Here is a 23,199-nt window from a genome sequence, read left to right as displayed (position 1 = left end):
CATGCCATGCTGCCTGGCACAAGCAAAGCAAAACACTTGAACAGAAGACAATGCTTTTAGAAAGGAAAATTCAGTCATTAAACCACATTTGCTGTAGCCATGTAGCATGAGTTCTTATTAAAACCTATGTTATTACTTTAAAATACCTCCTACCATTTCACTCATTGCGTTGTTAATACCAGAGACCAAGGTCACATCTGTAAGATGATGCTGCCTTAGAAACCTGCTGAATAGCAGAAAGCTGCGAAACCTGCCTGAAGACGTGGGTGCATCCTCCAGCAGCTCAGCACTGCCAGGGTTAGCCTGCTGGTAATACCCAAGCTAGCAAGGTTAGGGCTGGCTTTGATATGTCATCATTATTCCGCAGCCCAGGCATATCCTGAGAGGATGCTGCTATGGTCTGGTACTCCGCCTCCAGCTTACTGACAAGAACTTCCATGTGCGTGCAGAGGAAACCTGCGTCTTCTAAAGCTGTTTAGATAGTTATAGGTAACACAAAGAGCTTTATAAGACATTTACGTTAAAAGAATTGTCAGAACTAGCCCCAAATTCAAGACTTGACTTTTAAGATAAGGAACTGTCCCTTGAAAAATGTCATCTTTGGTGTTTTTTTTGTGGGGTAGGGTTTCTTTATTTATTTTGAAAACAATGAAATTCCACATTTAAGATGGTATCAGTCAGTTGAGCTTAAATTGCGTAAGGTAGCTGTCATCACTGTGACTTAAGACTGAGAGTTGCATTCAGAAAGCTCAATATTTATTGTCTCCCAAAATTTAAGTTCACAGAAAGACTGGCTGCCTCTGCAGGCGGAAGGCTAATCCAACCATCCCTTACCCACGATCAGTCCACAGCTATCTTCTCACACGTGAACAGCCCTGAGCAGATCTGCTGGCAGCTACCAAAGCACCACCCCTGGATGATGCTGACCAAAGGCCCTCAAGCATGAAGCTCTGAATTATGCAAACCAAGTCCGGCCCCAGTGACGCCAGCCAGCCTTAGGTTTTCAACCAGCCTGGGAAGGAAACACAGGCGTGCAAGCACACAAACACACATCCCCGCCCACCCAGCATGCCGGGGGGACAGGCTGGTCACTTGACTTGCAGTAAGCTTTTCCATTTGTCCCACTCTACTTACTGCAGCATTCAAACCGACAACCTGCTCCCCTTTCATCTGCTCTGCGGTGGCAATTTCTCCAGAGCTGCCCATCATTTCCTTATCAAGCAGTAAAAACGCAGGATCACTAGAGACACAGCTCAGCCTTGCTGAGATTTCACTCTCTCAGCGGGTTGTAAATGCCCCTATAATGTTGGCTTTTTTAATCTTGTGTTATTATTACCCGCGGCTGCCATTCAGTCTGCAGAGAATAAAGCGCCAAGGCTTTCAGGCCCCACACAATGGCTCTGTGCAGTTGCCAGCAGTTGGACAAACAATACCTCTGTGTTTCAGCTTTATTGGAAACCTTTCTGTTGTGGGAGTCTGACTGCATGTGTCCCTCCGCTCAGGCAATGTGGAGGTGCGAGCGTGTGCCTACGCATTCATCGGTGATTTCAGGAGCACGTGCCTCTGCAGCTGCCTATAGAACCAATATGAAAGCATGCGGGCAGCTGCCTGCAAGCCTGGCGTGCTCCTGTGAGCCTATGGAAGGACAGATACAGGCCTGCAGAGCCAGTCAATCTCTATAGGTCAATCGGGGAGTACGGAGCTGCACAGGGCCCCTCCATGAATAATTACATTCATCTCTGCGTAAACTGTGTCGCCAGCTCATGTGAAAGTCTGATGATATGACATAACGATGAAAATGCCAAAGCTCCACTTCCTCGAATCATGTTCTGACATGAAGTCTTGTCTTCCACTTAAAACTAAAGAGCTTCAGATCCTCCTGCTTGCAAGGAAGGTGAAAAAGCACAAATTAGAATGTGAACAAGATCTAAAAAATGCAGGGCTCTTTTAATTCAGGGAGAACTGATTGTTTTGGTTGGTTCATTATTGTTTGCAGAGGACACTGTGGATGTGTGAACTCTTACAGACCTGCAAATATTCCTTCACTTAAGAAAACAAGCCATGCTGCACACTCTTCACATATTCAAGACCCAAGAGAGAATTCAGAAATTCCCCCAAAAACACAAGACTGACTTGTGTTTAGAAATGTACTGGGGTTATTTCATTTGCCTTCTGGTTTTAAGCAACTGAGTCACATTCCCATACCCACTTCTGTCTAGGCAGGAAGACTAGATTATTTCATTTATTCCTTCCCTTTTTTTTTCTTTTTTTAATAAAAAAACAGAACTAAGATTCTCATGTACTTGTAAAACTTGAGGAACAACTCCACAAAACTAGGGCAATAGAAAACATGCCAAATACTTCAAGGCTTGGCAACAGCGAGTGCCTGCCTGTCTCTCCGTGGCAGGAGGAATGTCTGTCTGTCTCAGCCAATGTTTCAGAGTAAGAATGTCTCATCCTGATAGCCCATGTACATATAAAACACCTATGCTGTCAGCTCTCCAGGAAGAGACCCTGACATTTTGCAGAAAACCACATCTCCATCTCTCCTGAATATCAGCAGAAGGCAGAAAAACCTGGTAGATCTGAAAATGTGAGACTCAGGTGCTGCCTTCAGCAAGAATTACAGTTAAAATGGAAGAGGCAGTGGTTAAATGGGCAGAGGCCAAACCACTGGACTTGGCGTACCAAGGAACCAACTTCCAGCTTTCCCAGTCCTTTGTCCACAGCTGGCCTGTCCCACTCCCTCTCTTGTGAGCCAAGAGATATTTTGAAGAGGAGCAAAACAAGCCTTTGCTATCCTAAAAAGAATAAATAAAAGGTGAATGGTTCCAGTACATCCTGTACTGTCATTGCAATGTTATGTGCCTCATGCACCTGGAGAGATAAACTGCAACCCGCTCTCTGAGCTCTAACTTTACAGTAATCGGGCTGGCATGGGAAGATGAGCTCTGCTCTCTGCGGACAGAGTAACTGCATTGCAATGTTCTCTTCCCAAAAAAAGAGTAATGAGATGCCCAGCGAGCCTGCAGAGGTGTCAGAGAAACAGATGCTGTTAGACCTTTTGCAGGCCAAAGACAGATTAAGAATAACACAATACCAGCATAACAGCACCTTATCAACAGCCATGCAAGTGCTAAGAAGTGGAAGCGGAGGGAAGGCTGTGACACCTGTCTGCATCGCAGCCCTGCTATTACTGCCTTCCGACTTCCCGCGCAACCCAAGTGTCCAAATGGCTTTGAAGCAAGAAACAGAAAGACAGGCAGGTGAATCCGAACTCCAATCAACTGTCTGAAGAGATACTATGAATACCTTACATTTCAGGAACACTTTTCATCCACAACGTTTCCAAGACATCCATTCAACCCCAACACTCCAAACCACAGAAGTAATATCTGCCCAGGTAGAGACCGGCAAATAAACACGAGTTAAATGACGTTCAAGGTCATCCAAGGACTACGAGAGACACACGCGTCTAGCAAGTAGATTACTCTTCCCTTTCGAAAGGCACACAGACACACACACACACACGCACGCACAGGGGATTGAAACTGCTCACCCAGGTGTGGAGCCTGCTGTGATCAACACAGCTTCACTGAGCAGCGACTCTTCTCGCTGCTGTTTCACTGGTGCTAAAACATAAAAAAAGCAAACCTTTATAACAAAATTCATTCAAACGGATGCAAATAAGGATGGGGGATTTTGCATCTGGGCTAAGTTACTACAATCTACACATCCTATTTGTTTGCTAGTTATTAAATTACCCACAAGCCATCAACAATTCAAGCCTCTCTCTGAGAGGCAGAGATTAACTAGGAATTGCTATGCAGAAATGCTGCTCATCTTTCTCTCTAGTGAGATCAGCCTCATCATGAGTTGCGGACATTTGGGAACAAAGGTGAGCTTTCCTGCAAGAAATGAGAGGCACAGAAAGATAGAAAAATGCTGCTATGGGGAGAAGAGAATTTACAAGAGAAGAAATCTAACAGGAATGGTTTCACACCCACTGCAAGCCATGGACTCCGATCAAACGCACTCGCGTAGCTGCAGCACAGGAAGCCACACTTCTGTCCAAGCACCAACACAGATGAGATTTTCAGTGAAAGACAATGAAGCTGGTATGTAAATATTAATTTAACAACCTAGTTGACAAAGCCTCAGCTGATCTATAAATAGCTAGTTTTATTAGCAGGTGATGCTGAAGGCAGCTATCCTGGCTCTTCTTCCCACAGTCCCCTGTGCTATCTTGTTTTTGTTGACCCCAGAGACACAAAGACTCTGAAGTGTATGCCGCTTGCTTCGCCACCGCTACCTGCACAGTAGCTACAAACACTCGACAGTACAATACATATTTATCAAGGCCCTTACACGACAAGGATCCTGCAACGCTATGCACATAACGGCTCACAGCCATAAACTAAAGAGAGCAAACGGTTTAGAAAAATAGAAGAATCATGCAGCCTTGCTTTTAAGCATGAGACAGCTGAGGAGCTGGTCACTCAGGTACCACCAAGCGTTTAGGGAATGACTGACACAGAGACAGACCTACACACTGTCCATCCGCATTTACACTGCGTACTTGGCAAACTGATCATCTAGGATAGCGACACCTTTAATAACTCCAGACCACCAAAGAAGCATTTTGCTGTCTCAAAACAAGATGTCAAAATTCTGATCTCTTTCCACAGTTTTATTTCATCTGGAATTACTATTTTGTAACACATAATAAATTTTACAGTGCTTTACCATCTCTCTAGGCCGCACAGGCTGCAATGCGTTCTTTCACAAAGGCACAAGGCAGCTATTGAACAGTGGACAGCAACACCACACCAGAGTTCAGGGCCAGCAGTCAAGAATATTGCATCCTGATAAAAACTGCTGTGGCATTTGGATCAACGCAACAGAATTGCCCTGACTGCAGTATGGCCAGCATCCATGGAAACCACGTGAATTATGATGTTTTAGGCTATTCACATGGATTTGTATACATTCTCCAAAAGTCTTTTAAAGCCTCAGTCTTCCTCTCGCTGCAAAGAACAGTGACAATGTACTTGACAGGTTGGGCTTGTAAATGGGCAGATTGAATTAGAGGAACAGAATGGACTTTGTTATCCCTCCCTCCCACTTGCTTCAAGTTTCTAAAGAAACCTTCTGAACACAACAAGTTATTATGTTTCTCCTAGCCATATGATAAGCAGAAAGAAAAAATTAAAACCCACACAATCACCACTTTTTTTCTCCCCATAAGTTTCGCCATACCCTTACAGTTTCTACAGTGGCAGGCTCTAGAGTTTACCCTGACAGGGAACCTGCTGCGCCAGGCACACTGCATCAACCTCCGCAGGGGGGTGTCTGATGGGACGGCTGCACTGCAGCCAGGAGAGCACGGAGATGTACCGCAGCTCTGCTGCCAGAGCCTCCAGGTACGCACCCTGCACGCAGCCTGCTCCGCTGCTGCGCCCCAATCGATCCGGCGATAAGCATCTCCAGAAAACCAACTTGTGCGGCCATGGCATGGCAGACACACTTTTAAAGATCACAGTGATCCACGCCAATGGCCGTACAGTTCCCTATGCAGCAAGCTTTGGACACAGGACTGTTCTTTCATTTGTCTGAACAAATATTTCTAAATTTTCTTTTTAAAAGTTTCAAATACAAGGGTTAAACTGGTATTTATATGATTGCAGCCCTTTGATGGTCTTACAGGCTGGTTTTTAAGACCATCGGGGCCTGTGGAAAGGAAACCTTTGCGGTAAAATTCACTTACTAACCTGTCTCTCCTGAGTGGACATACTTCTGTTTTCTGTTATTTAGGGAAATAAGACAGAGAAGTTCAACTTCACAGAATAGAAACTTAAAATAAAACCATGCTCAGAAACCCTGCAGAATACAGAAAGAGAAGCACTACATATTGCCAAATTGATCAGAAAGGAAGAAATTAGTTTTTCTCATTAATCAAACAGAAAAAAACCTAGTATAGTAATAGGTTTGCAATCAGCTTTACTATATTATTTATTCTAAAATAACTGTCATAAATCTAATAGCAACAAACCTAAGCAGCACAAAGGAAAAACTGAAACATTTTACATAGTTCAGTAATGCAAAATGATGCAACAAGGCACCGAAATAGCCTTCCCAGGAGAAATCTACACAGTTGCTGTCTCCTTTGTCTTGGATGCAAAGCTACATATAAACCTGCAGTGCCAAATGACCCAGACGCAGCTTGTTCTCCTCCCCAAACCTCAACAAGTGCCATTTCCTGTAGCTCCTGCAAAGTCGCTGCTTCCTTTGTCCGCTGTCCCCCTTCACATCAGCATATCCATCACCCAGATCCTTGATTTCACAGCTCAGGCAGTTGTAATCCAGGAGCGCTTACAAGCCAGGACCCGAAGAAAAGTTTAACTAAGTTTGGTTCTCTCTGAAGTAAATTTTGAGCTTAGATAAAATCCACCTTATCCACAGTAATTCATTCTTCACACTTGTTTAAACACGGTCACTCACCACGGACAGACTGGCAGCCTTCCCTGTGGGTTGTAGACTCCACTGCACTGCTAGGAACTGTGCTGAGACAAGTCCACATCACACATCAGTGGAGATGGACTGCACCCTTCAGTTCTGGGATGGAAAGATCAAACTGCTAGATAGGTTCTCCTCCTTGCCGGCTACACTGATTTTTATCAACGGGAAAAGCCAATTAAAGTTGATAAAGACACAGTCTCTGCTGATTTTTCCTTACTGCCCACTGCTCAGTGCTACTATAATGGATAATGTTCTGCCTGTGGGTGTATTTTCTAAGATCTGTCAGTTCTGACAGCATTTTGGCACCTGGATAACTCAAGATCTATACTGAGGGTCCAGGAATGCACCATTTCTCAGTAGCTGATGGGTACATTTTTCAGCAGGGCTTCCCTAATTAAAGGGCTAGGAAGAGATGGGATCACATTGATAGGTTTTGCAGTCAGGTGTTTTACGCTTAGTTTAATGAATTATAAATCACCCTTGGCAACTTTAGGAGCACGTGAGAAGAGCACGCAAGAGAAACTACAGCAATATGTCCAAACTATCATAATACAATTACTTATATTCAAATTCCACCTCTGTCCCTATGGCAAGACCGTTAAAGACACACTCAGGAAAAGCAATGCTCATTGAAAAGAAAAAAAAAAAATATATATCAAAAAGAAAACTGATACTATGAGACACTGTTGCTCTGGAGGTACTCCTACATGCAAGTGTTTTGCCCCAGATGGGTCACAAAAGATGCAGCCGCCCTCCTTCGAGCATCACCCTAGGCTGGGAACACCACGCTGTTATTGAGTACCTCACACAGCTCAATTAGCAACCTCCTCTGCCAGACCAGCATGAAGTTTTGTCTTGTCCTCAGCTGTCACAGCCTTGTCTCAGGGCTAGAGAAACCGCTATCCTATGTAATGCTTTGACTTTAATACCTGTAAAACTGTGTGAAGACAATGTATCCTGTGCTGGCTTCATTGTCTCTGTCAGAGCCCTTCTCTATATATAGTGAAATATAAGTCCAGAGAGGCCAGTGGCAAGATCTTTCAGAATAACCACAGCTTGTTCTGGTCTTAATGGGATCTGCAACTACTGAGCTCATACTGGGGGCTGAGGGGAGAACAACAACAACAAACCCAAAAACCAGGACGTGAGAGCCCAGTATCACAAAGGGAAAGTTCATGAGTTCCTTGCCGTCAGTGTTATTCAGAGCAATGTAGCCTTAAAGCTATAGGGAACAAAGTCACAGAATAACCATCTGGAATGGGCGAAAAAATATTTGTTGGTAATTTAAAACGTGAAACTGAAGAAATACAATGCAGAGCAACCAGGATGTGAAAAGCATTTCCAGGCACTGAGAGGTTAAAACAATTATTTGAACAGCTGGGAAAATTAAAATGGTAAAATAATAGCTACCCTTCAAAATTCTACAGATGCAAAGAGACTCTTCAATGAATAACTGATAAAGGGGAAAAAACATTTTAAAAGAGAAACTGTTCCACGCATGAAGGTCATACAAGTAACAGCTCTTCTTAAGAACCTGGATTTTCAGACTTGGCAAGAGATGAAGTGGTGGGGTTAACACAGCAGCCTTTTACCTCTAGAGACCCAGGGTCAAACGCTGAATACTCTAAGTTACACATGAAAGCGACTTTGGGCATATCCTTTCTACTGCTTTTTTGGAAACTGTTACCCACCACAGCAAAAGCAAGGTCACAGAGGATCACGTCGGGATTGTTGTAGCAGTTTGTTTGCTTTCCCAAGGAATTCTCCCAGCACTGGCACAGCTTCAATGACCGAAGCGAGTGGTGCAATCAGAGAAGCCAGTTCAAGAGATTTTACTGCCTTGCTACCCAGGGCTCCCCCCAGCATACCACCTTGCTCTGGTAAGAATGTGGTGGTAGGTAATTTTCTCAGAAAAAAACCTGACAGTCTGTAACGAGCAGCTCGACTATTCAGGAAAGGTCTAAGAGGAAGACTAATGCCAGTCTGGATTGCAGTGCATAAGTCACGGTGTACACAGTGCTGCTCATCAGGATGTGGTTCATGGACAGACACATTTGGGGACCCATAGCGCTAGCGGAGCCATCTTCAGGGTAGGGAGGAGCTGAAAGAACACAGCCGGGAAAGGTCTATCTGCCACCTGGCAGAAGCTATCCTCCTTGTAGGCAACGAATCCTCCCTCTCTACTAGCTATTTTAAAACAAGAAACCAAAATTTTTCAGAAAGTAGAGAAAAAAAATTGACAACTGAATATGCAGCACTGCAGAGAAGAAATCAGCTGCACAGTGCCAGCTCTTGTTTCCGTTCCTCACCCACTTCAAATGCACAACCTCTTCCACATAAATACTGAGCAAACTGTTACAAGGACAGCCACTGAACACACCTCACCGGAGTCCAAAAACACAGATCCTTTGGCAAAAAAAGGCTGAATCAGAACAGAAGGCCAAATCCATCCACCGCAGCAGTCAATTCTTCTATCATTCACACATATCATTTCACCAGTCTCCAACTAGAAAGTCTTAGCTACTACTTCTTTCCTTAAGTCTAAGAAAGAAGTTAGCATAAACACCGAGGTACTCCTACAAGAGGACTTTTTCTCCAATCAAAAGAATTTGTTATTCCAGGATTATTAGAGCGTTTCTGAAGAACTAAGATGTAGCCTCCTCAATGTCTGTGTTTCATCTCTTTCCAGGGTGCAGCCTACTTCACCCTAACCCTAAACACAGTCATTGTAGTTCTCCAGTTAACAATCATCTGGTATTGCGTCCTGATGCTGTCAGAGATCTCCTCTGATGGGTTAGGCTGCTCACTAATCAATGATACTAAAAGAAAAAACGAAAAGGATGAGTCTGCACTTTCTCCCACACTTCTTGCTGCAATCACTCGAACACTCCCAGCTGCACAGACTGGATTTGACCACTTCAACGACCAAAAACATCCCACATATTGCAGAAAGGAGTAGTTCTTACCCTGTGTCCACGCCAAACCAAAGTAACCTGTTAAAGAAAGTAACACAGCTGACAGAAGGTTTCCAATAGAGGTCCTGGCCTTCCCACAGTCCTGAGGGATCCCATGACACATTTTTACAAGAGCCAGGACCCTGGTATTCTGCCAAACTACATACATTTTGTCTAAACTAAAATTATGACTACAGCTTTAATTCAATATGCTCTCCTTTACTTCCGATCCTAAACTGCTGGCAGGAGCGGTTGGACCGGTAAGCACCTGCCTTTCTTTTGCCCTTTAGGTGACTACGTCACCGTGCTGCCTGAACAGGTGCCAGCAGCTAGAGTTGCACAGCAAAACCATTTAGGAAATTCATCAGCTGGGTAACTAACCTGCCTTAGCTGAGCTGCTACTGATACTGGGAAACCCGTAAATCCATCTCTGATACCTTGTCATGGCACTGGTTGCGATAATAATGCGAAACCGGGATATCCCAGCTTTTCCCCTCACCGTTGCCAGTGTGATGATCCATCATCAGTCTTTTACTTGCCCAAGGCAAACAGTATCTTGCAAGGTTGAGGTGTAGCGAGGTAACGTACTTTGGGATCCTTCAGAGTTAAAAAAAAAAGTGCATCAATCTGACAGGATGAGAAAGAAGCTGCAGCAGAAAAAGAAGGTGTGAGGCTTACACAAGCACCCACACCCTTCTACTCTCCTTCCATGGAGTCTCTGAATCTTACCCACGTTTCCTGAAGTCAAACTCCCCTGTGCCAGGCTGCTTTCATGCTCAGTGAGGAGCACAGGGGGATGCAGAGGATTACCCTACATCCTTATGAGCTTCTAGTACTCAGAACCCAAAGACTTCTTTTGCTCCTCTGATCAGCCACGTTCAGATGCATATTTAAAAATAAGACAGACACTGAACTCTGTCTTGCCCCCTGAGGGAACTGCAGCCTCCTCTTTCCAAGCCGCCAGTTCAGTGCTGCAGGGAATAGGCAGCCTCGTGTCAGCTCCAATACAGATTTTAAAATGAAAGGGATGCAAACGAAGAGGACAGAAGAGAGGAGAGGAGGGAGAGCGCGAGATAGTACAAAGACACTGGAAGAAAGCAGGTGAAAAAATGAAGACAGAGGGGAAAGGAAAAATCTGAGCCCAGACTCTAGAAAGATATAATTAAAGAGAGAGAAGGAGGAGGAGGAGGCAGCAAAACCAGGCAATAGCATGCATCTAGCTTGCTTGTGCATACTACAAGAAAAATCTTATAGGTGGCCAGAACTGCCCATGCTAGGTGAGGAGGGTATCACTCACTCACAGCAATATCACTGATCTACACGTAGTTTGTAACATAGGTGAAATACCTGCAGCCTGAGTTTCAATCACAGAATGTCACAGAAGAACCCTAGAACAATTTACCCTACAGCTCAAATGTTTGCTGTGCACTATCCTGACCTTACGGAGACCCACCTCAGTGCTAGCATGGCATTCATCACGGGCTTGAATTCAGCACACCACAAAAAATAAATCAAACCAAAAATACAATGGAGAAAATAACTTTGCAGTGCTGTACAGCACTTCGTTCTGGTGCCTGCAGGTCAAAATAGGGATTCCTCAATCTTCATGTTTCTAGATCCTGCCCAATAGGGTTGGCAAATTTCTAGTGTTTTTAAGCTTCGGAGAAGGATTCCAGATAGTTAACCTCAGGGGAACAGTTTTAACTTTACGATATTGTTGGTCTATTTAAAGAAAAAAGAACTAAGAAAAAAGAAAAAAAAAAAAAAAGAGATAACCGAACACTTCCCTAGTAGTAAGCTTCCAAATAAGAAATGCCAAGTCAGAAATCAAGAGGGCAGGTTCTTACAGCTCTACAACATGCAATTCCAGAAGCTTGTCAAAACTTCAGTGGCACTTGAGAAATTTGTGCCAAGATCAAGAAACATTTCCAACTGTTGATTCCGAGGCAGTTATCAGGAAGAATGCAAGCTTGCCTGAGGGGAAACATGTAGTATGGTGTGAACTTACCATCCTGCTGTCAGGATGGACCAGGTACCACTGTCAAGTACAAATCAAAACTGGTGAAGCCAAGGAAAGTACTAACAGAGAAAGCAAAGCAAGAACAGAGATGGAGCAAGAACCAAGGATCACAAGGAAGAGCAGGCAGGATCCAGATGCACAGTTACAGCCTAGAGGCTTGTGGAGCATTTCAGAGCCACTGAAGAAATTCCCTTCCATACCTGGCTCATGGGTCCAAACATCTATCAGCTCCAAACCTGCCAGGCAGATTAATTGCAGACAGCTACAGGTTAACGCACAATCCTTATAACCTTTCATCCACATGACAGTGTACTAGACTGCTGTGCTTTGGAAGACTGTTCTCAAGGGAAGATGCCTACTTCCAACCTTCAAGCACTGCAACACTCCTACTGCTTTATGTTGTCCCTTAAGAAAAGCTTTTCATAGCAGCAGTGAAAGCTTTTTGCACTGAACAGCTGGAACCAAAGTCAAAGCGCAATCTGGCAGTTTTCTTGGCTGAACAGAGGTGCCACTGAATCTGAGCGTCACAGGCAAAAAGTCCGTATCGACAAAGGTTCGAGATAGTGGTTCAAGCTATTAAGAGGGTCAGAACTGCAATTTGCAGGATTTAATAGAAGAATATTTTTAACCCTATTCTTCTGCTACAGCTGGCATCCAGGGAATCTCTCTCTTACTTCCCTCCTTTAAAGAATTTCTTCCATAACACCTATCAAAGCCACCATCTTCCCAGCAGGAACAGCCAGGACTTGCTGTTAGGTCTCCCCAGATGCTCAGATTAGCTAGCTCTCTTCTCCGTGTGGGAACTCTCGGATCCCACAACTTACTGAAGCAAGAATTTGGATCTGAGATTCGTGTTTCCATGAGGGATTTCTGTCGTTATAGGAGATCTGGTTCCAGACACAGCCACTATGAACTATGTGACAGCATATGAATTCTCTCCTATATATTCCTGCTGTGTGATCTCACTCTTCGTTTCTTCGCACGCCCCTTTTCTCTATAGTATTGCAACACTTCATTGATTCAACACAATCAACAAGAGAGCACGAAGGCAGAGGCAAACTCTCAGATTGGAACAGCTGGTTTTCTTGATGGCATCATGTCCCAAAGAGAGGTAAGGAATCACAAGAAAAGAGACTGCTATTCTCAACAGCAAACAACTCCACACCGGAGAAGAAAGCACAACCCTGCTGACTGTGAGAAAAAGGCAGCAGTGGGATTTTGAATACATTTCACACTCCTTGATGGATCGTGCCTGAAGATTTTGTGGGAAAGCAGAGCACAGAGGAAACCATGCTTCAAAGCCTACCACTGTACTCGCAGGGCCCGTGAAAACTTTGTAAATATGATCCCCTGCTATACTGTCCAAAGCCTACATGCAGACGTGCTGACACGACCAATTCCTCAATGGCCACACTCCACTACTACTAATCCCCACCCACATTAAGCTTTGGAATAAGCTCCTGTCAATCGTGCCAGAGTGGGCTTAATGATAAATGGACAAGGGTGACCAGTGGGGATGGAAAAAAGTTGACAAAAGTCATTGACCCTGTGACCAAGGTCTGAACAAGGACTGCTAGACATAATAGCCACAACACACAGCAGCAAGAACAAGCTGCCAGGGAACTGCCTGCCTGCTGATCAGCAGGAGAAGGTGCTGAGGCCAGCAAGGATTAGCAGCTTCTCTGGTCCCCAGGCATGAATTTCCCAAGCATGAAACATTTGACTGAACAACACAAGAGGTGCACAAAGCAAGACCACAAGCTACCTTAGATCCATGAGCTCTTTTCTTCTTACAGGTTGCTCACACCTAACATTTTTTACCTCGCCCTAAAATAAGAGAACATACATTAAAGGATCAGGGTATTAAATTCTGAAAGCTGGGCCCTATCCATATCCCCCTCTTGCAACAAAGGGCGTGCTTCCATTTCTCAAAAGCAAAGAAGGAAATCAATGCTTGGGCAGAGAAGGCAGACTCCAAAGGACAATCGCTAAAAACAAGGCTGCTCTCTCTTCTCAGTTGCTGCAGTGCTGCCCTTGTTGAGTCTCTCCATGAAGCTGATTACAGTGGTAAGCACAAGTCAGCCCCCCCTCAAACATTTAGGCAACCAGAGGCCATTTCATGAGCAACAGAACCGACGCCACTTGGATTCCTCCAGATTCATGCCTTGAAGTTGAGTTCCTCTGTGACCAAACTGATGTCTAATAAAGGGCGAGTCAATACCATTCCCTCCTGCACAAGCACCGCTGGGGTCCCTTTCCTCTACCTAATTGCCTGCTTTCACAAGACATACAGGAACTTATTACTTCAGAGCCTTTGTGCCTTCTGAGGAACACCACTGCAACTCACCAGCAGGTTCAGAGTAAGCAGAGTGGGACAGAAACCAGGCTCACAGCCGCACAACATGGTTACAAGAGTCCTGTTTCCTTAATCAGGGTAAAACTCCAGACACGGCTAGGGGGGGAGCCATAAATTCAGGGGAAGCGCTGGCACATTAAACCCAGAACAGTGTTACCCGTGACACCTGAGCAGGCTCTGCCCTGCTCTCCAGGGGCTTCTCTGTATATGGCAAAGCTCCTGACCTTCCAACATCTGTTCAGCTTTTATACAAAAGCAAGTCAGGGCCCTGTAAAGAAGTACAACGTCTTTGTTGACATTTCAGTCCCTGAGAGAGAAGCTCTCCTTTGGCTTTGTGTCACCCACCTTTGGCTATGTCAGAAAATAGCGCATAGCCTGTTCTCTCAAGCAAAGCCGTTTGCCTGTGCAAAGGTTCCCGGCAAACAGACAGGAGGTGGCAGCTGGAGAAAGGAGACCTGGGATCACTGCACACAATCTCACCTTTTATTATTTATCCACATTTACTGAACACAGCCTGGCTCTAATCCATCAGTGCAAGAAACCTGCTAATACACCTACATGATTGGAGAGACTTTCCTGCATTTTATGGTGCTCTATTGCAGCAAATGTCAAGGCTCAGCAAAACAAGAAGGTACTAGGAATGGTCTCACACAGCCCGGGACCTCTCTTGCTCATCTCCCAAACAGTATATATTTGTTACTGCACTAAACAAGGAAATGGAGAACATTCTGTTGTCTCAAAGTCATGCCATAGCTTTGTGTGCACATAATACCCCCCATCAGCACAAGAATAAAGACTTTCACATTTAATAGCTTCCAAAATGCTTCTTGTTCTTGAACAAAGTGGCACCCCATGTGCCTCAAGACATTTGCTAAAGGCTAGAAAGAGGGGACATTAGAACATTACACCCTGTCTGCTCTCAGCAATGAACCTCCTTCTGCTCAAGAGAGGTCAATCCGGAGTCTGTACAGATGCTTTAAGGCTGGCTTTTGCAGAACAATAAGGTGGTTACTGCTGCAGTACAAGCTCCCCACAAATTTTCTCTAGTGCACTCCAGCCCGATCACAGTGCCTTCGTCATGTCAGCTTAAGGTACATAGAGCTGGGAAGAATCTTACCTGAATCACAGCATCCAATATATTTTTCCATGGCTGTCTACTTCTACAAGACTTGAGATTTCCTGAGCCTCAGGATACTCCTGAACACACTTAGGCACTACTAAAAGACAAAATACAACTTTGATGTGCCAAAGGAAGTTAAACAGTACTGCCAACATCCTAGAGGCCCAGAAATATTATGGAGCTTGTTAAATGATGATAATCCTAAGTAGGCCACCTTCAGCACTACTAAAGACAAAAGCTTTCAACTGTTCCTGTTGATACGGCCTGAGGGAACCTCTTGTGTTCAAACTCAGCAATTGGCGTACACCTAAATCCATGAGAAGACACAGTAGTCACGTGTCAGAGTGCCCAGAGGGTCATTAGAAGTACCCATATAATTTACTGACATACTATGTTTAGCTGCAGCCAGCGCCCCAAAAGCAGTACACATTTTCTCTCCTTTTCTGCCCATGAAAAGGAATCAGAAGTGCTCAAACACAGAATGAAGATGGCATTGAGACGGGACAAACAAACAGTAATTCAGTCTCCTTTCCAATTCCTTTGGAGAGACCAACAAGTCTTCACATCATATCTATAACCAGAAATTCTCCTATTCTGACAAAGAACTTCTTTGATAAAGTTATCAAGTATGTAATTGAAAGAGTATATTACTTGCCCTGCTGCCTCACCCAGAAAATAAAAACCTCAGTTCTTCGATATTTAGAAACTTCCTCATTTTTCCTAATCTTGTGCCAATATGCCCCTCTAAATTACACAGTTCCTCCTGAAGTTTATACCACAAAGATGTGTTTACCTATACTTTTCTTCCGAACCTCTCTCTTATCCTGAAGCATGCAGATAAATCACTTTGCCAACTATAGTTTCACTCCTTGATCCAAACGCTTACAGTCCTACTGGCAAAGAAACTCTTACAGAAGAGTGTCCTTTAAAGTCCAGCAGCAGTGCAAGGACCCATGGCGCAGCTGGGCACGATGGGCACTATCTGATCCTTAACAGGCAGCCACACAGAACCCACAAATCAGTTCAGTCCAGCATCACTTACCTATTTCCACGATAGTCAAGAGATCACTACATAGAAAAACTCCAAGAACAGAAAGAAGGTGCTGTTAATGTAACATCTAAAGAAGCAAGGTGACCTAGAGGGAAACTTAATTGCTTAAGTAGCTGGGCTGGGGCACCACACAGTACTAAAGAAGAGAATAAACTACAACCGCAAGTCATGAGTAGGAATTATCATCCAGAAAATAAGACAGATATAAAAGTTTTAGAGCAGACTGGCCTGAATGAAAGGGAAAAATGTCACAGCTGCTACCAGCTCACAATTTTTTAAGCTTGCTTTTTGTTCTGTTACCTCACTTCCTGAGGACACACGTTGTGAATGAAACTTCAAACAACCAGAAAGGAGATTTGAAGATCCAGGAGTCTGTACAGGTGCAAGTAACTGTAGTGGGAAGGTACCATCCCAGACCTGGCAGAAGGACACCACCACCTGCCAAAGGCTTGCATGACCTGGATAAGGGGGTGCTCCCTTCAGTTTTTAAGACAGCATCCACAGCACACAAATCACCAGAACACTTGGAATTACCCTCCCCAGAAAACTCAAAGAGGGATCCAGGGAACAAGTAAATGAAGAAAAACATTCTCCATTTCCATGTGAAACACTTGTATCAGTTCAGGATTTAAGTACACATTCTACAGAGAGGAAGCTGCAATGGTCACTGTGCGCACTTCAAACTGTTCAGGAGTTTAAGAAAAATAAATAAATGTCATTATCTTCTTTCACCAATGTTAAATTCATTCTGAGAAAGGAACAGGTACCTGCAAAGACACAAAAATGCTGCAGATGTAGTGGTAATTGTTCAGAGCTCCCAGTCCCCCAGTAAAAGAACAGTGTAATAATGCTTTACTAATAGACTGAACTAAGTAACCCTTAGCTTTCCATTACACAGCTCAGTGAAGTAACCCAACAGATGAGCTGCTCAGAAAAATAAACCCAGTCCTTGTGGGCAGCAAACGTGGACTGATAGACCGAGTGGGAGAGAATGCAGAGGCAGATGGGTAGAGGTAATCGGAAATGACAGAAAGATAAGCAGGCAGAGGGCAAGCAGAGAGCTTGAAGGACAGAGGCAGAAGACCTGAGATTTTACAGACACAGATATTTGAAAAGTTAAATCAACAGCTTTCCAACAGCATTATTTTTAAAATCATTCCACCTAATATATGCAGGGAACCAGCTGCTTGTAAAATGACCTTTAAACCCTACCTACCATACCTTATTAGACTAATTCAAAGCTGGAGGTTGGCTGATCCTGAAATCCATTTATACAGGACAAACAGGCACTCAGCAGGGACAAAGAGCGAACACACTGTCAAAATAATTCCGTCTGCATTTCTGGCTGCACACCCAGGGTGAACACAGAGCAAGCACGCTTCTCCAACTTCAGAAACAAAAAGATACACGAGAGACTGCAGCACCATCCTGACTGAAGGCTTCACTATCTGCTTCCCTCACGTGACAAGGTAACAAACTCTTAATTATAACAAGTGTTGGCTTTCTGGACAGCTTCTGTGAATGCAGAGGTCTTTAAGAGCCTTTCAGCAACTCTTAAAGGCCCCTAACAAAGGCCTCTAATCAAAAAAGATGTTATAAACAAAAACAAGTTTCTTGCCAACAGAGGAAAGTATCAGCAGCAGAGCTAACTCTAGTACTACATTCAGGCCACTGTAACACACTGTCTTCAATGTCTTGTTCCTTTATTTGAAACACTGCTGTCCAGAAAGGTAACTTAAACTGGCTTAAGAAGGTCTAACTAGGGTTGATGGCTTTAAATTGCTTTGGAAGCATCACAAGTATATTGGGAAATATTTCCAGACAAGGAGGCCTGTTGGGCTGACAGACAGTGGCACAGGGGGGTGAAAACCACAAACAATTAATGCAGGCACAATGCAGAAAGCAGCCTCTCCACAAAGGTTAGATTTTTGTTACAGAAATGCTTCATAGTCTTGGACAGAGAGGCTCTTGGAGAGAACAAACACTAGCAAGCAGGATCAGGGCAACTTCTGCAAGCCTCCTCTTCCAACATGCCATCACTCTGGCAAGCACAGGATTGGCTTCCTACTAATAGGAGGGCTCATTCATCATTCATTAACTTCCCAAGTTCTCTTTGGCACGGCAAAGGGCTAGTTAGAGCAGTCTCGCTTGCTTGGTAGCAACTCCTCCACTGGATTGGGACCAATGCCACCAAAATAACCCCTGTACATGTTATCTACACAGACACCTTCAGCTGATTGGTGAAGGCTTTAAATCCTATTAGTCCTCAAGGTATTCAGCCCCAAGACCTGCTAATAAAAATAGCTGATGGATGGTGTGTGGAAACTGCAAAGTGCATGGAGCAGGCAACCATCCTGCACAGACTATGACCAACAAGGAGCATAACAAATCTTTGGTTTCCCCAGTTTGTCATGGAGACTTCGGCATCACCGATATAATTTCCCAAGTTATAGCCAAGTTGTCAGAGAATGGATCTAACATTAGCACGGAAGTTATGGAAGTCAGAGCTATTTTGGAACTTCTTGGGAGTCTGAAGGCATTTGACCTTGTGCTTCTAACCAGCAGTTGCTATCGACAGCAATTTTTGTGGATCTGTTTCAATCTAACTTCAGCAGCAAAACACATAGTTTAAAAATTGGAAATCAACTTCTTTCTGTCCAAGACTGCTTGGTCATCAGTCTCCCAGAATTAATCTGAGTAAGAATTTCCATTTCCAACTTGCCAACACAATGCTACAAATCTTTTGTGAAAAAATCTGGCATTAAACCAGCATGATGTATCACAACACACTCTCACCCCCAAGCAACTGTTTCTCGTACTAGATAAACCTGACTGAATACAGTTCTCCAGAAAAAACTGCCTAACACACCACAGACAGCACAGAATCAGAGAAACCTGTTAGATACAGTAGATCCATGTAGATCCCATTAACTTAAGTCAAAAGAGAAACAGCTTTGGGAAGGAGGGAGGGAAAGAGAGTGCACGTGCACAATACAGAGAAACACATTCCTTTCCTGGTAGTGCCTGGCCCTACTTTGCTTGAAATTTTGATGCCCAACTTCAAATGAGCCTTTTCAGACTCACCCAGACTACATCACAGCACCAAGTCAGCTATGACCTCCCTCATTCCTGACGGGCTAGCTCTTCTAATATTTTTATCACAGAAAAATTTAGACAGCTTATAAAACAGGTTCTGGCAAACTAAGTTTTAAAACAAGAACAACTGTAACACAGACCACATTTTAGCAGTAACAAAATAACAAATAGTTCAACCTTCAGAAATTGTAATAGTATTCTGACTTCTTTCCCGCTTTTAACAAAGTTGCCTTCAAAACGATCTACGAAACATGCAGATTTAGATTAACATTACCTGTGAGTGTATCTGAGATCATCAGAACCATCAAGCGAGAAATTAGACCCAAAGGCAATTCTGCCTCACCGTCACAATGTCAAAAAACAAAGAAACAAAACCCAGAAAACCAAAAATAAATGCACATGGACTGTGCATTTAACTGCTAGGCAACAGATTGTTTTTGAGAAGAGAACTGGGGTTGGAAGTGCTCCTTCCAGACCAGGCAAGATACAAGAACTTGAGAAGAGAAGATGATACAGGATATGGACTAAGTATCTCTGGAAGGGGAGCCTTGAAGCACAGCCAAGCGAGAAGAAAACTTTTAAGGTTATTTATGCTTTTGTTTTCTCAAAAAATTACAAACCCCAGGAAATGTCACATTGGAGCTTTATGTGGACTGTAGACAGCAGAGAAAGGTACTTGTTCACGTGGGTTAATGCATGCTGATGACATGCCAGGCTGTGGGGAACATCAGGGCTTCATGAAGTGCTGGGTGCTGAGACTCTGAGCAACTGAAGAACTCATGCCACCAGTTTTGCAAATACCAGGTACAGGCAGCAGCCATTTCCATTTTAAGTAGGCCAGCAGTTTGCTCTGGGACATGCCTCATATATTAAGATGGTGGTTTATGTCCTTTCAGGCAGCTCTGTATTTTTACTTTACCCACTGATGAACTCGAGAGGGTATGAAGCATTGTGTATAGAATCAAGACCCGCCAGAACAGGAACTGCTACCTTAAAAATCAAAACAGTAACCGGTTCAGTCTTTTATAATTAGAAGCAAAATATGGATCCTTTTCACCTTTGCAAATAACAGGTCAGGGTATGCTTGGGTACAGTTAATCCACTGCTGCTCTCCTCTGCGTTTATGACTAAACAAACAGCAGCTGCCTGCAGCTTGCGGCTTCTCCACCGACTCCCTGGTGGAGACCATTTATTGAGTCATAAACTCCTCCGATAGTGTTATCACCACAGCATTTGCACAAATAAAGGTTGGAAGAAAGGAAGATTTTCTTTAAAAAACCCGACTTTACAGAGAAGGCAAGGAGAACACTTTACAGATCGGTTTGCTTTGAGCAAGGACCGACTGACAAAAGGCAGGGCAGGCATATACTTGGCGGAGGATGGCTGGGCATATCGTCCTCCAGATATGAAACACACAGATTTATCTAAAACTACAAAGCTGAATTTCAGAAAGCTCAAACAACCTTAAAGCCTTCCAAGTTAGATACATTGCATTTCAAGTAGCATACCGCGTGGTATAAATATATCTCCTTGATGAGACTTCAACAGCGAAGATCTACCTCTGCAGAATCCCGGGGGAGGTGAAACCCTGGCATTTCTCAGGCACAAATATGGGCCTCACTACACCTGGCCAACACTTTATTCTGCCAGCCACACACACTGACTGCTACTCTCTACCCCAACAAGTACACCATCTACAAAGCATTTTGCAATCCATCAGAATAGAAACAACACTTTAACAAGAGCCTAATGATCCAGAATGATCAAAGATACCTGCAGCGCAGCCTGTGGCATCCAGTGCATCCCAACGCTGTTGCTCTTAAGCAAAGATTCAGGTTGCAGAAATGACAGCTCCCGGCAGGCCACAAAATGCTGGAGTGAAACTGCTCCATCGGGATGGGACACTACACCACTACCTGCAGCATCTTCTCAGCCATCTAGGTCACTGCCCACAGATAAGAGATGAAGTTCCAGTAGAATTGCAATGTTCTACTGTGCGCGCCAAATGGGAACTGGGCTTTCGCTGGGATCACTTGGAAAAGCAGGCGCAGTAAATTAACCACATTCCTTTTTATTACAGTCAAGAGCAAAGGAGAATGCAGTTGACTCAAGGTTATGTTAAAAGTCTACCTCCACTGGAATCCAGTCAGTCAGTGTTTTGCAAGGGCTTGTTTGCATAGCAGAGTGACTCACAGTAAACGAGCGTGAATTTTCCCTGCACTTCTATTACGAACCCAGAATGTTCATATACAGAGAAGTTGCTGTACCATAAACTCACTCACCAGTTTATTGCATTGTAATTTCCTTATGCAGACAAGCCCTAAAGCCTTGATAGAAGTAGGTTTACCTTTATCTGTTACGAATAGCAGAATCATGAGAAGCTGGACGCAGAACAGGGAGAAAGAGCGCGGAATTATGAATGGCTCCTAGCTCAATGTATACAGCTCCTATTGACAAGGGAATACATGTGTCTGAGTGTGCAGCTTTTTATAGCTTGGTTTGGCCAGGAGCTAGAGCGCAAAAATTTCACCTTGGTCCTTCTGTGAAAGACAGGTGCCTAGAGACAGTAAGAAAACACTTGGAAAGAGAGGAATACATGCTCTTCACTAACAGACATTTTTCTGCACACAGTCACAAGAAGCCAGTTCTGTTTGGAATCTCACGTCACGTTAATATACGGTCACCAGAGGCTGCATTTTTCAAGTGGCAGCTGGTCGGAGATTCCCTGGTATAACCACCAATTACGTAACAAATTAACCAACTAAAATTTGCTGGAAATTCAGATTTGCCTGCTGGTGTGAACAAGGCATAAAGGAAGCAGAATGGGTCATAAATATTCTGAAAGGCTTGTATGTGAGTGCCTATTTGCAGGGGGTGGGAAGCAAGTCACTTAACAGGACTCAGACTTAAAAAAATAAATAAAGTAAATAATTTGTTTTTCCCTTCCATCTGGACTCAAAAGTAAGAAATTACGCAGATTTCCACTGCCCACTCTCCTCTTCCTTCCACACCCTCTTCTCATTGGCACGAGATAAAACCTTGGGGAAACAGCAGCAGCAATTTTCAATTCTCATTATCTAACGGCAGCAGTAGCTCTTGGTGAAACTTGCGGTCAATAAACTACAGGCAATTTTAAAAGACACAATGGGAACTGCCCCTCCCACAGCTGTCCCATTATCCCAGCTTTTATTAGATTTAAAGCCAGCAATTTTTATGCTGTAGCTGAAGTTCTGCAGAGCCATGAAAACAGACCACCAGAAAAGATAAAACACTCCTAAATTAAACAGGAGACATTACAGTAACATACTCTAAAGTTAGAAAGCTTCCACATAAGCAAAGCACAGGATGCAGCAAGCAACCCAGAGCCTGAGCGGGCTGACACCGCTGCAGCGAGCTGATGGCGATGCAACCAAAACTTAACATTCAGGATGGTATAAACGGCAAAGTTAGCGAGCAGGTTAGGCAGGGCAAGTTGAAAGCATACTAGCTACAAAGGCAGGCAATCAGAGCAGGATCCTGCTCCCATAAGTCTACAAACATCCCACTACAGGCATTAACTTCGGTGTTCACGGTCTGGATGTGCCTCCCAAGTGGCAGAAAGAAATACTCACTTGCGGATGGCAATTGAGCTGACCTGTTTCAGATGACTATTTTGGATCAGATGCGCCATGCTCTAGCAGTGCCTACTTTTCTCCCTTGACTACAAAAGACGTCCTGATGGCCAGAAAATATACAAAACAGGTAACATTAGTTATACCCCTATAATGCACTGCAATAAAATAACCTATTCCAATAAGAGGGCCTGTACAGGAAATGAGTGGAAAATAAATTTCAAAACTCATTAAATAATTACCTGATATATTTGTCTGCGGGGCAAAAGTAACTGAGGGTGCATCCCAGCTCCTGGCACAGAGACATGCACAGCAATAGGAAGGGAAACGGGTGTCCAAAGGAACAGTCTCAAACCAATGCAGTAAGGGGGAAGATGTGAAGAATTAATGTCATCCACTGTAAGCTGTAATTTTCAGTCTAGATATCTAGAGCTTGCTTTCTCTGAGTCTAATGTATACCATGCCCTGGAGA

General features: G+C 43.9%; 1 protein-coding gene and 1 long non-coding RNA gene across 10 annotated transcripts in view; one reads left to right on the top strand and one right to left on the bottom strand.

Moving 5' to 3' along the window:
* Positions 1–23,199, bottom strand: part of CHCHD6 (coiled-coil-helix-coiled-coil-helix domain containing 6) — a 116,388-nt gene that overhangs the window by 12,169 nt on the left and 81,020 nt on the right. Inside the window, exon 9 of one of the 9 annotated variants that reach the window (XM_037387015.1) lies at positions 9,973–10,070. The exons of 7 other annotated variants lie outside the window; for them this stretch is intronic. In XM_037387015.1, the coding sequence (XP_037242912.1) occupies positions 10,005–10,070 (66 nt within the window). In that variant the 3' untranslated portion in view covers positions 9,973–10,004. Of the gene's footprint in view, positions 1–3,559; positions 3,633–9,972; positions 10,071–23,199 lie in introns of all 9 variants that reach the window. One more of the 9 variants, XM_037387021.1, reaches the window with a different exon arrangement.
* LOC119147706 overlaps positions 17,251–23,199 on the top strand; it is a 40,630-nt gene continuing 34,681 nt past the window's right edge. Inside the window, exon 1 of the long non-coding RNA XR_005104130.1 lies at positions 17,251–17,489. This is a non-coding gene — a long non-coding RNA (uncharacterized LOC119147706). The remainder of the gene's footprint in view (positions 17,490–23,199) is intronic.

This window comes from Falco rusticolus, chromosome 4, assembly GCF_015220075.1.
Source record: "Falco rusticolus isolate bFalRus1 chromosome 4, bFalRus1.pri, whole genome shotgun sequence".
Classification (NCBI taxonomy): Eukaryota; Metazoa; Chordata; class Aves; order Falconiformes; family Falconidae; genus Falco; species Falco rusticolus.
This window is presented reverse-complemented; position numbering and strand designations above follow the sequence as displayed.